Consider the following 16,731-nt stretch of genomic DNA (forward strand, 5'->3'; position numbering starts at 1 on the left):
GGCATAATTTACACATACCTGCCATGTTCCAGGTTCTAAGTTAGGGGCTTGTTACAAATGTCACCTCATTTTACAGGTAAAGTGACTTACTCAGGGCTAAGGCTGCACTTGAACACTGGATTTTCTGATTCTAGATCCAGAACTCCATCCACTGGACCATCAGATGTTTTGGGGAACTGATCTGAATTGATCACATTACCAAGGACAAGGTATCACTGATGTGAACTAGCCAAGAAGAGGCTTTTGTTGGAGACCATAGTTCTGAAGCTTTCTTTCTTTCTACTCTCCAAGAATGACATTTGAAGAAGGAAGTCCCATCATAAAAAAGTTTCAACAGTGCTTTAGAAGACTTTTTTTAATGTATAATGACCTGACTGTAGTGAAACAAAGGAAAATATGAAAATATGGTCTGAGACTTGATCATCTACCACCTACTGTAGGTCAATCAGGTCATCTTCTGGTTTCTGAGAAGAGTTATTGCAAAAGTTTTACACCTCGGGGATATTCTTGTCTCTGAAGTGTCTCTCAAGCTTACTCAAACTTTAATATTACAAGGACTTGTGTTCTCACCGGCATATGTACTCCCTCTACTTTTATAACACTTAGATTATAATGATGATACCATTATAACAGATGGTCTTTGTGAACTGTGGTGGTTAAAACCATCATTACCTGAGGCTAACTCTGGGCATGGAGACTCTAGAGTAGGCTGGTTCTTTTTTGACAGACATATAGCCCAGGATAAGGCCTATACACAAATGTAAATTGGGCAGGACTGCCAGGCATTGTGCTCCCTACATAAGAACCCACATTTCCATGTGATGAGGAAGAAATGAGGAGAACATTCTAAAAGATCAGATTGGTGATATCACATGGATAACAAAGGAGCATAGGCAAGTTTTAGTTTTCTTTCAAATTATTTTTATGAGAAATTTTTTTTCATGGAATTAAATGATTTTTGAGTCTACATTACTCATCAGAGGATATTTTAGAGGGATTTCCTGCCATCTCTGAGGTTCTATGGTTCAGTTATATACTCAGCCTTGGGTGAAGCAACTTGAACCTGATCAGAATTACTGGGTGTTGGCTGTACAGCAAAAGCCTTATACCTGGTTTCCTGCTCAAAGTTCCAGACAGGTGAGTCTGTATTCTCAATCACATGAGTATATATTGGGGATCTTACATCAGCAGGAGCAAATGATACACAGCAACTAGGTGCTGTGACATTCCTTTCAGTCAGGGGGCTTCCTGAAATAGAAGAAATATGGTTAATAGAATTAGCAAATCATTACCACCAATATCACCAAGACAGCATCTAAAATTGACATTATACCAAATTGCACTTTTGTTGAGAGGTGGCCATGGAGAAGAGGTTCTCAAATATTTTGGTTTCAGGATCAAACCTTTACTTTTCATTGTTAAAAATTATTTAGTACCATTCCAAAGAGCATTTTTTCATATGTATTTTATCTTTCAGTATTTACTATATTAGAAATTAAAAGTGAGACATTTAAAAATATTTATTAATTCATTAAACTAATAAATCCATTACATATTAACATGTAATATAAAATTTTATGAATATAACTATTTAAAAAAATCAGGGTGAAGAATGACATTGTTTCACATATTTTTGGCAAAATCTCTTACTAGAACACACCAGAATTCTCACATCTGCTTCTGCATTCAATTTGTTGGTATACTTTTTTATATTTGAAGTACATAAAGAAAATTAGGCCTTGCAGTTGGAAAAGAAAGGAGTATTTTATTTTATTTTATTTTTTTTAGGTTTTTGCAGGGCAAATGGGGTCAAGTGGCTTGCCCAAGGCCACACAGCTAGGTAATTATTAAGTGTCTGAGGGCAGATTTGAACTCAGGTACTCCTGACTCCAGGACCAGTGCTCTATCCACTGCACCACCTAGCCGCACCAGAAAGGAGTATTTTAAAAGGTAAATAACATCTCAGTATCATTATCAAAGGTTTTCATCTAAGGATCCCCTTAAAGGGGCCTGGGTACCCTCAAGGGTCCCAGGATGACACTTTGAGAACCACTGATAGAGGAGAGAGAGCTATGGAGTCAGAATAATCTAGTTCTACAAGTCCTTCCTCTGACACATTCTTTTAGTGTGACCCTAGAAAAGTCATTTAACCCTCTCAGTACCTCAGGCAATTCTCTAAGACTAGAAAATGAAGAAGAGTTTCCTCCTTGGTAATTTCCTCTACCCATAGAATCCTTGCAGTAGCTTTCTAATTGGTCTCAAATCTCTCTCCTATCCCATATCTTCTTTATCTCTGTCAAGGTTGACGTTTTTAAAGCATATGTTGGGCCACATCACTACCTTCTCCCTTCTCCTGTGGTTCCCTATTACTTCTAGAATCAAATCTATTCTTTTCAGTATGTTATTTAAACCTTGGCCTACTTTTTTATACTTCTTACACATAACTCACTTTCATATTACTTAATTATCACATTATTTCACTATGCAAGCCGACTGTACTTGCCCACTTGCTATCCATCTCTTGTCTCCTCCCTGCACTGTTTCTCATACTTGAAATGATGGTTCTCACTTCTGTATACTTCTTAAAATCAATGTTACATTCAAAACAATTCAAATGCCACCTTTACCAGGAAACCTTTCTTAAACCTAGTTGCTATTATCTTTCTCTCCAAGGGAACCTTGTGTCTATTTGGCCATGTATATACATATTGTCTCTCCCATTTTAACAGAAGATCCTAGAAGACATGGACTATTTCAATTTTGTCTTTGTATCTCTGGTGCCTGGTACATAAAGGTAGTTAATACCTGTTGGATTGATAACTGCATTAAATACTTAACCTTTAAAGCCCAACCCAAATGCCATGCCCTTCAGGAAAATTTCTTTTATTTTCTAGACTTTATTTAGAATGGTTCTGCACCTCTCTAATCCATTTTTTGTGTACTTTAGCTCTCTAGGTTTGTGTCATATTTTCTTATTAAAGTGCAGAAATCTTCTCTGAGTAAGGAGCTGTGCTAGGTGCAGGAGACACAAAGACAAAAAAATAGTATGTGGTTTCCTTGAGGGTAGGATCTTTGTTAAATTTAAACTTGTGGGGTGGCTAGATGGTGCAGTGGAAAGAGCACTGGCCCTGGAGTCAGGAGTACCTGAGTTCAAATCTGGCCTCAGACACTTAATAAATACCTAGGTGTGTGGTCTTGGGCAAGCCACTTAACCCCATTGCCTTGCAACAAAACAAAACAAAACAAAAAAACAAACCTAAAAAAAAAAATTCAAACTTGCATTTCCTCCAGTATCTCTCATCGTTCTTTTCACATAGTGTATGCTTCATAAATGTTTGCTTAGTGAATGAATAAACAGGCAAGCATAGCTTTTTATGCAATCTCCTGCTGTCTTCATAGACAACAGTTACAAACAGGTATAGAAGTGTTGCTTGTGTCCTACCTCTTTTAGAGATCCATGTAGAACTTGACTGTTAAGAATACTCTCACATAAGCTTTGCTGAAAGGTTTGAAGCTCAGTGTCTATTATGGCTTGGGGAAGGTGAGGAGGAAGCTTTTGCTTTTTTTTTTTAACCTGGTTCTGTGCTGAATCTAAAAAACAAACATCTACCACACCCTACTGCCCAAAATATAGAAGAATGCTAAGAGTGGATGATAAAGAAGGCAATGTACTCATCTGTCTGAAATGTGGTGCTAAAACAAGGCATTTCTTACAATGTTTTATCACTAAGCTAGGTCATGATCTGAAAAGTACTTAGGAATAGCCCAAGAATAGCTGCTACACACAAAATAATACTAATGTCAATGATCCAAGATTTTTATCCATGCCCAAATAAATGAATTTCCATGACCCAAAGCAATTTGGCTGTGAATCACAGAAACCCATAATTTCAAAAGAAAAACACTGTAGGTGACCAAATGAAATGACAGAAAATGGGTACAATTACACTTTAGTATGTTCTTAACAATGATCTGTTGACTGGAAAAAACTAAGGCCAAGCATGAAGAATAACATGGATAGTCTATGTAGCTCTGGTGTCCATGAAACATTAAAACAATCATGGAAGGCATTGAGCAATGGTAGAGATCTCCTATGAAGAATTTATGGAAAGGCATGAATAACAACCATATAAGATAAGGTGTGAATAAAATATGATATGTTTTGGTCCCTTCTCTTCCTTTCTAAGCTTACAGGTCCAATATTAAAGGTCCAATTAGTCATATTTTGTGAAAATAAAGAAGTCTACTGCAAGACACAACGATGGTGATAACACTGAGATTTCAATTGCAATACAAAAGCAGGAAAGATTCTACTTTATGTATATTGGATCAAAATATGGTCATGTACTATTTATTTATTTGTTTGCTTATTTAGGTTTTTGCAAGGCAAACGGGGTTAAGTGGCTTGCCCAAGGCCACACAGCTAGGTAATTATTAAGTGTCTGAGACCGGATTTGAACCCAGGTACTCTTGACTCCAGGGCTGGTGCTTTATCCACTATGCCACCTAGCCGCCCCAAGTCTTATACTATTTTAAACAACCTAGTATATGAAGATTCAAACTTCAGTCTTTAAAATAGAGAAATCAATGGATGATTATTTGTTTTATTCACTTTATAAAAGGTTTATTTTTCAGGAAAAAATTTCCTGGTTCACTGATCATGTGACAATAATTCAAAAGTTTAGCAGTTTTAATATGTAGGCCTTATCTCCACTAGGGCAGATCTCACTCCCCCCAACCCCTTAACAAAATCCTGGCAGAGAAGTCATGCTGAATGTTTACCAAAGGGTGGTTAACTCTTCAATAATATAAAGCAGCAATTAGTCAGTCATGTACTCAAATAATCCATAGTATAATATTAGGTCCATACTTTAAGCTTTTGTAGGTTAGTAGCATCTTCTAGAGCTGTTTATGATCCTCTGACAGAGCCTCAAAAACCTAGGGTCACCTCCATGTTGGGACAAGGTATCTTGAGAATTTTAGTGTAGGAGGACATCAATAAAAGATATATAATGCTTGTAGCATGCTGAGAAATTCTTCTTGGTGAATCTAATCACAACACTTCTTTGCTTACTGACTTTTCATTGCTTACTGAGTCAAGTCCTTTGCTTGCTAGTTACAAATTAGTGCATTTTTAATTTATATTCCCAGCATTATCTCCTATGATTCCTTAAATTCAACCTATACTCTGGCTAAACTAATCTTGTACATAATCTTCATACTCTCTCTCTGTTTTCCCAGTCCATAAATCTTTGCTTGTTTTCTCCATGAGCAGACTATCTTTCCCCACCTTTTCTGAGGGCATCCTCCTACCCATCATTCAAGACTCTGCTTGAATACAATGCTGATTCCAGTTGGCAATGATGCTCTCTTTATCATCTAATCTCATAGTACCTTTATGCTCTTTTTATGTACTTATATTCTAATTAATATCATATTTATCTATGTGCTTGTCATACTCCATAGGCATCCTATCTATCTCTCAGCAACCAAATCAGCCAGTTGCATACAGTGGGTAGATATCAAAGTTTAAATGGGGAATATAGTTTTGGAGGAAGACTTTTAAATATCTTAAGAGTTTTCATGAGGCTGAAGAAGTGGATTTGTTTATTTCCAACAAAAATAAGAAAAGATTTCCAACAATTAAAGGTGTTCAACACTGGAATGGATTATCTTTGGGGGCAGGAGTTCCCTATCACTGGAAGTGTTCAAATAGAGACTGGAAAGCCAGCTGTCCTGGGGAAGCTGGATAAGATCATGTCTAATGTCCTTTCTAAATCTATCAATTTAAACGTGCTGCTGATGATATGTACATCAACATAAATTTTCCTCCTGAGGGAGGAAATCAAGATGAAAGAAGGCATCCACAGAAGAACAACTGGGATGGTGAGAAGGAAGGAGGGAAAAAGTATTTATTAAGTGCCAACTATGTGCCAGGCATTGTGCTTTACAACTATAATCTCATTTGATTTTTTCTATTTTAAATCTCATTTTTATTTTCATGTACTATTTCACAACATTGAGAGGTAGGTGTCATTGTTATCCCCATTTTATAGTTGAGGAAACTGAGGTAGAACTTAAGTGACTTGCCCAAGGTCATATTGCTAGTATCAGAGGAGATATTGGAACTCAAGTCTTCCTCTAGGCCTGGCATTCTATTCACTATTCCTCTAGCAAGTTATAGAATCTGGAGCATTGGACCTGGAGAGGAGGATACTTGGGAGCAGCTATCTTCTAGTATGTGAAAGATTATTATATAGAAGGAACAGGTACTTTATCCAAGAGAGCAGAAAGGGAATAAAGAAGAAAAACTGAGAAAGATCTGTTGTGGAGGGTAGAGAGCTTTGGTCTTGGAGTCAAAAGATCAAGTCTCAGATCGTCATTGACTCTGGAGCTCTGAGAACCTAGTATTCTCATCTGTAAAACCAATGTCTACCTACTTCACAAGATTTGCTGAGAAGAATGGACTGTATAAACCTTAAAATGACACACCAATTTGAGCCAAACTTACTATTCACCTAGAGAACAGCTTTCTTTCAGTTATGTTCACAGATAACATTGACTATCTTAAAAGGAAATTTTATCAGCAGGACCATTCATTCGGGAAGTGTGAAGGGAATGCACAGGTACTTGTCAGATTAGAGAAACCTCTAAGATTCTAGGCATCTGAGAATCTGAATGAAGTAACTGAGTTAAGAAAACTAAGAATACCTTTTAAACTTAAGTGCATTGCTCTCTCCACCAAGATGCTGACAGCAAATGTGCCTTCCAAATGCACTGGGCTTTCTTCTGCAGGAGGACTTTTTGCTTGAGGGCCTTGAGGACAAGAAGGCTTCTTGGAGTCGCTCTGCTTTTCAGGCTCTTCAGGGTCCTCTTGGCAGGGAATCCTTTCTGAGTCACTGTTGCTGCTGTTCTCAGTGTAGTTAGGCTGGAGAACTAGCCCAGGGGGAAAAGCAGCACACTTTTCTGTGGTGACAACAACATGAACTCGCACTGCTGCCCCTGACAAGTCAGAGGCACTGCGTCCAAACACAGGATAAACACCTACAAGAAAAGGAAATTAAATAGCCCCAGTCAGATACAGAATTTTAGATTTTTAGAGACGCACAAAGATTAAATCTGCACTTTTTCCTGCATAGAAGAAATAATGTACCTCAATTTTCTATTGTTTGTGGACAAGTAGCCATAAAGTTTGTTATTTTCTATCCTTTAAAAAAAGCCCAACTCCAATGCTGCCTTCTTCAGGATCCCTAGTCTTAAAGTGACACTTTAACTTCTCTTTGTACTATGTTTTATTGTCATCTCTATATGTGTTTTATCTCACAATGAGATAAGCAAGGACTTTATCTCTTGTGAACTTTAACTTTCAGAGGCACAGCAGGTAGGAGCAAAAACCTAAGAGGACTTGGGAATCAAGAGACATGCTAGCTAGGAAACTTATTAGCTAAATGCCCATTCTGATTCTGATTTGTTGTCTGTAAAATGGGAACAATAACATTTCTCTCACTTGGTGCTGTGAATTATAAAGAAAGCACCCTGTAAACCTGAGAAGTGGTAGAGAAATTCAGTCCCTGCTGTTATCTCTCTCCCTTCTTTGCACCTTGGGCTTAGGTCTGGCCCTGCCTGAAATGTACTTTTCTTCCTCAACAAGGACCTTTTTTCCCCTTCTAGAAGCATCTTGAATGTAATCTAAGATGCCCAGCCTGATCCTCCCAGTTGTTAGTCCATCCATCATGCCCATCATGACAAGCATAGAAGTTATTTTCCCAAGTAGAATGTAAGCTCCTTTAGGGTAGGGACTACCTTAGAATGTCTAATACCTAGCAGTGCCAGACACATACAAATTTAGTTCATGTCGAATTGGCCTTTTTACTTCCTCCATTCTCAGACCCAAGCTAAGGATTTACAGCTATGATTATTCATTCATCTTGACTCACTTTTCACACAGTCATGCCATTCTCTCACTAATTACATTCTCTCCTGCCAAAGAGTACAGTAACTCAATTACTTCCTAGCTCTTCCCCATTTCATTTTTAGTCTGTAAGTCTATTTTCTCCACTGGCAATCTTCTTCAGCTTTGATGTCAGACATGCTGGGGCAAACTAGCTGGTGCAATAGACAGGGGTCCTGGAGTCAGGAGGACCTGAGCTCAAATCTGGTCTCAGACACTTAGTAGTTGTGTGATCCTGGGTAGGTCATGTAACTCTGACTGTCTCACATCCAGGGCTATCTCTAATCATCTTGATCCATATCTAGCCCCTGGACCCAGATGGCTCTGGAGGAGAAAGTGAAGCTGGTGATATTGCATAGCACCCCACTACTCAAATCCAATATATGTGCTTGTTATGGCATCCCCTCCCTACGTCACAGTCTTCAAGAACCATGAACAAAGAACAACAGGCATGTTCTTTGCTATACTTACTAACATTAATTATTATCATCAGGATTATTTTTTTGTAGCCTGGAGGTAATGAATAACTCTTAGCAGTCATCTCTAATTGGAATGGACATTCCTTCCTCCCTCAATTTGTCTGCTAGAGTTTGGATCTGCTAACACTATTTAACTCAACTTTCTATCTCTAAGAGCAAATGCTTCAGGTTGACAAAAGTAAACTGAAATCAATCTATCAATAAACATTGATTAAGCAGCAGATTAATGTGCCAGGCATTTTGCTAAACTTTGGGTATACAAGAGGCAAAACACAGTCCCTGGCCTTAAGGAGCTTACAGTCTAATGGGGGGGGGGGGGGGGAAGACAACATGCAAATTAATATAGACAAAGGCATTAGAATTAAGGAGGTTAGGGGAAGGCTTCCTTTAGAATGGTCTAAAAAGAAGCCAGGGAAGTTTGGACTTGAAGTAAGAGGAAAAGTGTGTTGTAGGAAACGGAGGTGGCCAGAGAATGCCCTGAGAGGTGGAGTTCCTTGTTCACTAAAAGCCAGGAGGTCAGTGTCGCTAGTGCTGAGTAAGATACAAGAAGACTGGAAAGGTTGGAAGGGTGAGGTTATGAAAGGATTTGAAGGCTGCTCTTGTTGTCCTTTGTAATCCAAGAAGACCATAACATCAAATGAATGTCAAATGAATCAAGAACATGCACAATTTGTTGATTACAGTGAGGGGAGCGTTGGGTAAGAATATCCTTCTTGCTGCCTCTTCCAGAATCTTCAGCACCCATAGACTGACCTAGTAGCACTTGTGGTGATGGCCTGCAGGCTGGGGGAGTCCTTGGCTTTTAGGAGGTGGGTCCACCTTATATCAGTGAGTCATCACAGCGAAATGCTGGGCAAAATGCTAGTATAATGATATTTTGGCAGCAACTTTAAGACACCATAGTATAGTTGACCTGTCTCTCAATGGTCCATTCATGCTAAACAACTTCCTGGGCCAAGAATTCTGTCATGATTTCAATTATCATTTCATCACACTGGACTGTACCCAATTGGATGTCCCCTAGTTCACCTCTACCCATTAAAGTAAATGAATATGTCAAGAAGTCATATTAAAAGTATTCATAATATTGAAAAAAGGAGTTCATATTTCTAGTGTTTTAAAGTTTACAAAGGATTTTCTTCACTACAGTCCCATGAGGAAGACAGTTTAAGTATTATTTAACCCCAGGGAATTCTTCAGAGACTTGTGCTGTGACTCTGGGTAAGTTTTCAGTCACAAGATTGTTGTGATAAAATACAAAATACAGATAGACTCACTTGGAAAAATTAAATATATCCATATCCATTCAGGTAATATCTTTTTTTGTTTCTTTGTCTTTTTTTGAAAGGCAATGGGGTTAAGTGGCTTGCCCAAGGCTACACAACTAGGCAATTATTAAGTATCTTGAAGCCAGATTGAACTCAGGTACTCCTCACTCCAGGGCCAGTGCTCTACCCACTGTGCCACCTAGCCGCCCCAGGTAATATCTTTTATTTTTTTAGGTTTTTGCAAAGCAAATGGGGTTAAGTGGCTTGCCCAAGGCCACACAGCTAGGTAATTATTAAGTGTCTGAGACTGGATTTGAACCCAGGTACTCCTGACTCCAGGGAGGTGCTTTATCCACAGTGCCACCTAGCCACCTCCCCAGGTAATATCTTAAGTAACAATTTCTTTGGGAATCAAATTGGCCTCATCATGGAAAGGGTTAGGGAACTGGACTAGTTCTGGGTTAGGAAAAGGCTAGGAATAAATGACTTTTGTCTTAACCTTGTTGGAAACAACAAATAATAATCATAATAACAGTGCTGGGCACTTTTCTTTTGTTTTTTTTTTTTGCAAGGCAATGGGGGGTGGGTTAAGTGACTTGATCACATAGCTAGGTAATTATTAAGTGTGTGAGGCCGAATTTAAACTCAGGTCCTCCTGAATCTAGGGCTGGTGCTCTATCCACTGTGCCATCTAGCTGCCCCCAGTGCTGGGCTCTTTTACAAATATTATGTTATTTGATCCTCAAAGTTGAGATATCTAAGTCAGAAAGAAGGTAAGTGACTTGTCCAGGGTCATTCATCTAGCAACTTTCTGAGGCTAAGTCCAGCACTCTATCCACTGTGCCACCTACTTGCATGTAGCCATGACTGTATGCAAAATGTGGAGCTCCAAGGATAAAGAGTTGGATCTTGCCCAGTCATTTTATAGCTGAGGAAACTGATGCCTAGGAAGGTTAAGGGACATGCCTGAACCCAGACTGAAAACCAGTACTCCATCTCTAGTCATGCTGCCCCAGGTATTATCTATTCCTCTCCTTTAGTGGGTGGAAGGATGTCTAAGTGGGCACAGGCACGCAGATATGTTGAAATCATGAGAGTGGAAGTCCTGATCCTGAGGCTACTGGAGAGATTCAGGACTATTCTGAGACTTCATGGCATGAAGAATGCAGAGTTACTTTTTGGCTGAGATAGAAGTAAAAGAAATGGGAGAGAGCAAGTCTAACTATGGAAGTCCTAAAGAACTCCAAGTTGTTGTTTTTAATCTTAAGATTTTTTGCAAAGAAAATGTTTTATTAACTGTGAAAGACTTTAGGGACTTGAATGAGTATGAACTACTCTTGAATGATGATGAACAAAGATAAAACAGAAGTACAATTATGTAAATAAGGAGGTCTATGAAAAGGCAATGGTAGGACTCAAATCTCATTTCATTTCTTCCTACTGGTTTCTTGAAATTGGAGCATCTATTCTAGGGCTTTCTTTGACCAGATTAGCTGGGATTTAAATAGCTTATCTAGACCAAAGTTAGGTATGTGTTATCACTGGGTAGAAATGGTTCCCAGAGTGGAGGAAGTATCATTCATGTGGACAAAAAGCCCAGAGAACTATTATTCACTTTCCATTGAAGGGAAGGAAGGAAGGAAATGAATACTTCAACAAGGTGTCAATGAGAAGAAATCTATGTCCTCAAACATATCCCTATACTGGTTTTATTCCTCTGATAAAAACATTTTCTGACAAAAATGTGCGTTAATGAAATTGTCCTTTTATTAATAGACAGTTCACTATTATTAAAGCTGTAAGAGAATGCATAGAATATTAGAGCTGTAAGGAACTATAGAGACCATTTAAATCACCCTCCTATTTTTTTTTTAAAAAAAGAGAAAATTATGGTTCATGTTCATGCTTACAGTCATACATGTAATAACCAGTAGTGCTGGGACTTGAACCTGATCAGGGTCATTCTGACTCCATAGTATTATACTATGCTGCTGAATTAAATTAGCAAAATGACTACTCACCACTAACAGTCAGTGTCTTTGCTGTCTTCACACTGAGCCTGGAAAGGTCCACAAAGGCTGACCCAATTAAAGTGTCTGTCAGGTGGGGCCTTTCCACACTGTCATTCCCATACGACCTCCACACTTGGATTTCCAGTTTTTCTTCCCTGAAGTACCAAAGTAGGGATGGTCCCATGTTAACATCTACTTTTTTGGTTGTTGTGAATGCCATTGTTACTTGTTTTTCATCCGTGGTTAACTTTGGTTTTCTGAGTGTGGTCCAAAAGCCCTCTTGGTCATACAGTTTATAGCGAAGGTAGCAGTGGGTGGCTTTGTGGATATGTGTCTGGCCAGCTAGTAACATACAATGGGTTGGCAGCCATGCTCTTGGGGTGGAGAGGGTGATGGTAGCCGGCCACTCCTCAATATCTGTGAGGAGGTTGGTAGGGTCTTCCTCAAAACTCCAGCCCAGAAGTTTAGCAGCTTCTAAGACCCGTTCTCTATCACCAGAATGAGCAAAGGAAACTGACAGCTCCAGGCCACCCACAATCATCTGCATGATGTCTGTATCTTGTGTGCGAGCCAGGTCCTCAGGCAATATGACTGGATACCATCCTGTAATTCCTTATGAGAGAAGACAATTACGGAGGGCTGCTGATTCTATCTTCCTCAAGAACTAATAAGAAACATGAACAGAGCTAATATTTCACTGGTAAATATTTTTACAGAACTAGCAGTAATTAGAAGAAAGAAAAAAAGGTCAGGATTCTGTAGACCTAAATTCTAGTTCTGGCTAAAGTAAAAGTGCATAACTTGTTAGAGTTATGTTAGAGAACCCAGCCCAATTTGTAATAAATTAATTTTTATTTTGTTTTTCTTATAAGGTTCTATAACCAGATTAAATATATGAAAATATCTAAATTCACAGAGTGTCAGAGCTAAAAGGAACTTAAACTATGGAACAAAGGATACCAGAGCTAAAAATGTTGCTGCAGAATTCAGGAAATCAAAATGGTTCACTTTATAGATGCTGCTACCTGATACATTAAAAAGAGCACTTTTTAATATAATGAAACCAGGGAAAGTTACCTCTAGATTCTTGATTTTTATTTTTCTCACTTGTAAAATGAGGATTATAACTAATTGATTTCTACAATCCCTTCCACATCTAAATTTCCATAAGGCTGAAGCAAAGACCTCAAAATGTGAACTTGCAAGTGCCTAGCACACATTAGGTCCTGAATGTTTATTGAGTTGTACTGTCCAAGGTCTGGACTAGAAGAGAACCTTGGCCTCTCAATTCTTAACTAAAATGCTCTTTTATACTACTACACTCCTTGAAATCGTTCAAAGCATGATAATGACATCAAGTATTACCACTGTCAAGTGAAGAAGAAATAGAAGATTTTGTCTTTTTGTTTGAAAATAGACATAAACACAATGACAGATTGTTAAGAGTCAATGAGTCAGGGGTTGAATGACATTTAGAGAGAGCTTGTCAGGGTCAGGTCTATTACTTGTAATGGGTATGCAGGTATACAATGATTTTAGGCTCATTAAGTAAGTTATTATTACAGAATGCATATTCTCTGGGGAAAATCAGAGTTACAGGGCCTATGGAATATTGTGTTAAAAGGGACATTAAGATTAAAACACAGAATTTTCGAGCTGGAAAGAAGCTGAAATCTAGTTCAAATACAAAATTGGATGGTGGAGGAAACTGAAGCTAAGATAGGGTCATAAAATGAGTCAGTTATTCAAATACTCACTAACTCAGTAATCCAAACTTTGCTTGAATCTGAATAATCAATTTACTCACCTGACCTTTTAATGAGCAAATCTTTCATTGGAATCCTGACTACTCCAAGGAGATACTCTCTTAAAGGCTGAATGTGATCTGATCGATTACCTATAAAATCAAAGTTAACAAAATTAAAAATAGCCCAAGAGATTGATGGACCAAAGCTTTTACTTGTATTACATAAATCAAATTCAAGTTTGAGAATGGAGAACAAAGAATGGAGAAGACAGCTGGTCAAATGTTACTCTATTGTTTTGAATGAAAGTAATCTTCTAGCAACTGATTTTCTACTTAAAAGATTTTTACCTCTATAATCTCTACTATTTCTTCTTATGCTCAATTCCCACTGTAATGTCCTTGGTTTAAGCTAATACTGAGTTCTTACGAGGGATAGAGCACAGTCCTTGAAGGCAGGAGGATGGAATCTGGCCTCCTTGGGAAAAATCACTTAACCCTAACTGCCATGCACCCAAGGCCATTTTCAGGTGTCCTGTTTCATATTTGGTCACTGGATTCAGACTGCTCTGGAGGAGAAAGTGAGACTGGTGACTAAGTAGAGCAACCTCTCACTGAAAGCCAGTTCATGTGTTTGTCATGGCATCTTCCTGATGTCGTGGTTTTCTTTAAGAAGGCAAAACATCATCATAATGAGTTCTTGCCTAGACTATTTTAATAGACTTCTATCAGATCTCCTTGCCTCTGGTCTATCTAGTCTTTAAACAGATCATCTTCCACATTACTACTTGATCAAGCTTCCTAATGTATTGCTTCAGGATTTCCTAGTATGTAACATTTAAGTATAATTTTCTGATTCTATCATTCAAGTTATTTCACAACCTTTTCTCCATTGTACCTTTCCAGGCATCTCTCAGACTTTTTGGCTTCCATATAGTAGAACAGTAGAACAGAAACATATTCTCATCATTCCCTTTTGTTTCCATACCATTCCCCATGCTTGGAATGGCTTCTCCTCCATTATCCCACCAATCTCCACCTGTCAAAACCCCTAACTCTGTCTTAAAGACAACTTTACATTATACTCTTGATAAAATCTTCTTTGTCCAGCTCATATGTAGAGCTCTCACTTAGCATATTTCTCATAGAACTTTGCCTGAATCTGATTTGCATTTATCAAACTTGGCCTTATATCAGTTATTTGTGTACAACTCTACTCCCTATATTTAACTGCAAGCTCTTGGAAGAGCAGAGACTTTGTCATATCTAATGGTGTATCTTATATCTTTAGGGATGAGCAGTGTCTTTATGTAGAAGGAAAGTAGCAAATGTTTTTTTGACAAGTATTAATTGAATTTAATTAATTCAACAAATATTCAAACTACAACACATAGGATTCTGTGTTGGATGAAAAAGAAATCATCTTTGTTTTCAGGATATTTACATTCCTATTTAAGGCAAATATAGAAATAACAATAATACAATGTATATTATTAAGGTATAAAATACAAAATTTTTTACAGAAGATGATCACTTTTGGTTAGAGAAGGGGGAAAATCAATTAAGTTCTATAATTAAGGTAGCATTTAAATTAGGCACAGAAAGATAAGTGTGAATTATATTTCACAATGATTTCACTAGTGGAGGGGAATCCCTAGGTGTTGAAAAGGTATTAGAAAAGTAGAAAATTCTGAACATAAGGTAAAAGTAGCCTACTATCTCAGGAACTGTTGGGCTTCCCCTCAGTGGAAGTCTTCAAACAAAAGCTACATGATAAAATTCTGAATAAAAGTTAAAGAAGTTTTCTATGGATTATACTGCATGCATTATGAGCTATCTTTCAATTCTGAGATTCTATGTGAATAATAATGAACAAGAACAGGGAGGTAGAAATTGTGGGATATGTTTGAAGAAAGAGAGAGGTCTTCTAGTTTAGCTGCATTATTTGGTATATGAAGGGGAGCAGGAGAAGATGAGCTAGAAAGATAGACTGCAGACAGACTAGGTAGGGTTTTAAATACAAGGGTGAGGAATTTAGATCTTTATTTGGTAGTCAAAGGGAAACCAAAGAAGTTGGAGAAGGGAGGTTCCTCTATAACACACAACAGGAGCAAAGGAGAGGTAACAGAAAGATGCTGACAAGTGAGGAGATGGAGAGCAAGTGATAATAAGACTTAGTGACAGACATTACAATGTACTTTGACAATATCCTAGATCTTTTTAATTTATAACAACTTAAAATCTTTGTCATTCTATACCTATGGTTCATTACCACTCTACCTGGTGGTGGGAAAAACTCATCAGTCTTTGGGAGTTGAGACTAGTTTCTTTGATCATTAATCTGTTGTCTTAAAATCAAAGCTGTTTTTCTTTTTTTTCTTTTTTAGGTTTTTCGGCAAGGCAAACGGGGTTAAGTGGCTTGCCCAAGGCCACACAGCTAGGTAATTATTAAGTGTCTGAGACTGGATTTGAACCCAGGTACTCTTGACTCCAGGGCCAGTGCTTTATTCATTATGCCACCTAGCCATTCCCCTTTTGTCATTTCTTAAGGGATGTTATCCTATTAACATTAATGTACTATATTTTTGTTCACCAATCCTTCAACAGCTATCAAGGCACCTAATTCTATTTCCATTATTTTAGCTACAACTTTTGATGATAATTATTGCTCTGCACTAAAGTTTGAGTTCTGGTATATCTAGATACCTTTCCTTCCCATTTTTTTCATTGAAGTTCTTAACCATTATCCTCCAGATAAATTTTATTATTTTTCTGGTTTTATAAAATAACTCTTTAATAAATTTGCTAAGATACACCAAAGAAACTAATTTAGATACTATTGTAATATTTTAAACTCCAACTTTAGTGGAATTATTGTTTCAGTTAAGGTGCTCTAAGTATACCATCATATTGGATAAATTGTTTCCAAATTCCTACCTATGCTTATTCACTCAATTTCATTTGCTTGTCATTACTATAGCTAGGATTTCTAAAACTATATAAAAATATCAAATTAGTTGTAATAATGGAAATCTTTGTTTTACCTCTGATTTTACTGAATAGGCCTCTAGCATTTCAGATAAATGTTAGTTCTTGGTTTTTGATAGATGCTATTTACTATATTAAGAACCATTTATTCTTACAATTTTTAAGGCTTTAAACAGATTTTTTTTGAAAAGAATTTTTTTACATCTACTGATAAAATCATGATTTCTATATCCATCACCAATATGTTTTATGGGAATTAGCAACATGGTAATTTTTCATACTGCTTTTA

At 37.5% G+C, this 16,731-nt stretch overlaps 1 protein-coding gene across 7 annotated transcripts in view; it reads right to left on the reverse strand.

Moving 5' to 3' along the window:
* Window positions 1-16,731, reverse strand: part of C2CD3 (C2 domain containing 3 centriole elongation regulator) — a 161,913-nt gene that overhangs the window by 32,160 nt on the left and 113,022 nt on the right. For all 7 annotated transcript variants that reach the window (XR_012474392.1, XM_074216853.1, XM_074216852.1 and 4 more), the window contains 4 exons: window positions 13,518-13,607; window positions 11,720-12,322; window positions 6,712-7,044; window positions 1,110-1,248 (listed from right to left, as the gene is read on the reverse strand). Coding sequence is in view for 6 of the 7 variants with exons in the window: in XM_074216853.1 (XP_074072954.1) it covers window positions 1,110-1,248; window positions 6,712-7,044; window positions 11,720-12,322; window positions 13,518-13,607 (1,165 nt within the window). In the remaining variant the exon portion in view is untranslated. The remainder of the gene's footprint in view (window positions 1-1,109; window positions 1,249-6,711; window positions 7,045-11,719; window positions 12,323-13,517; window positions 13,608-16,731) is intronic.

Source organism: Macrotis lagotis, chromosome 1 (genome assembly GCF_037893015.1).
Source record: "Macrotis lagotis isolate mMagLag1 chromosome 1, bilby.v1.9.chrom.fasta, whole genome shotgun sequence".
NCBI classification, from domain to species: Eukaryota; Metazoa; Chordata; class Mammalia; order Peramelemorphia; family Peramelidae; genus Macrotis; species Macrotis lagotis.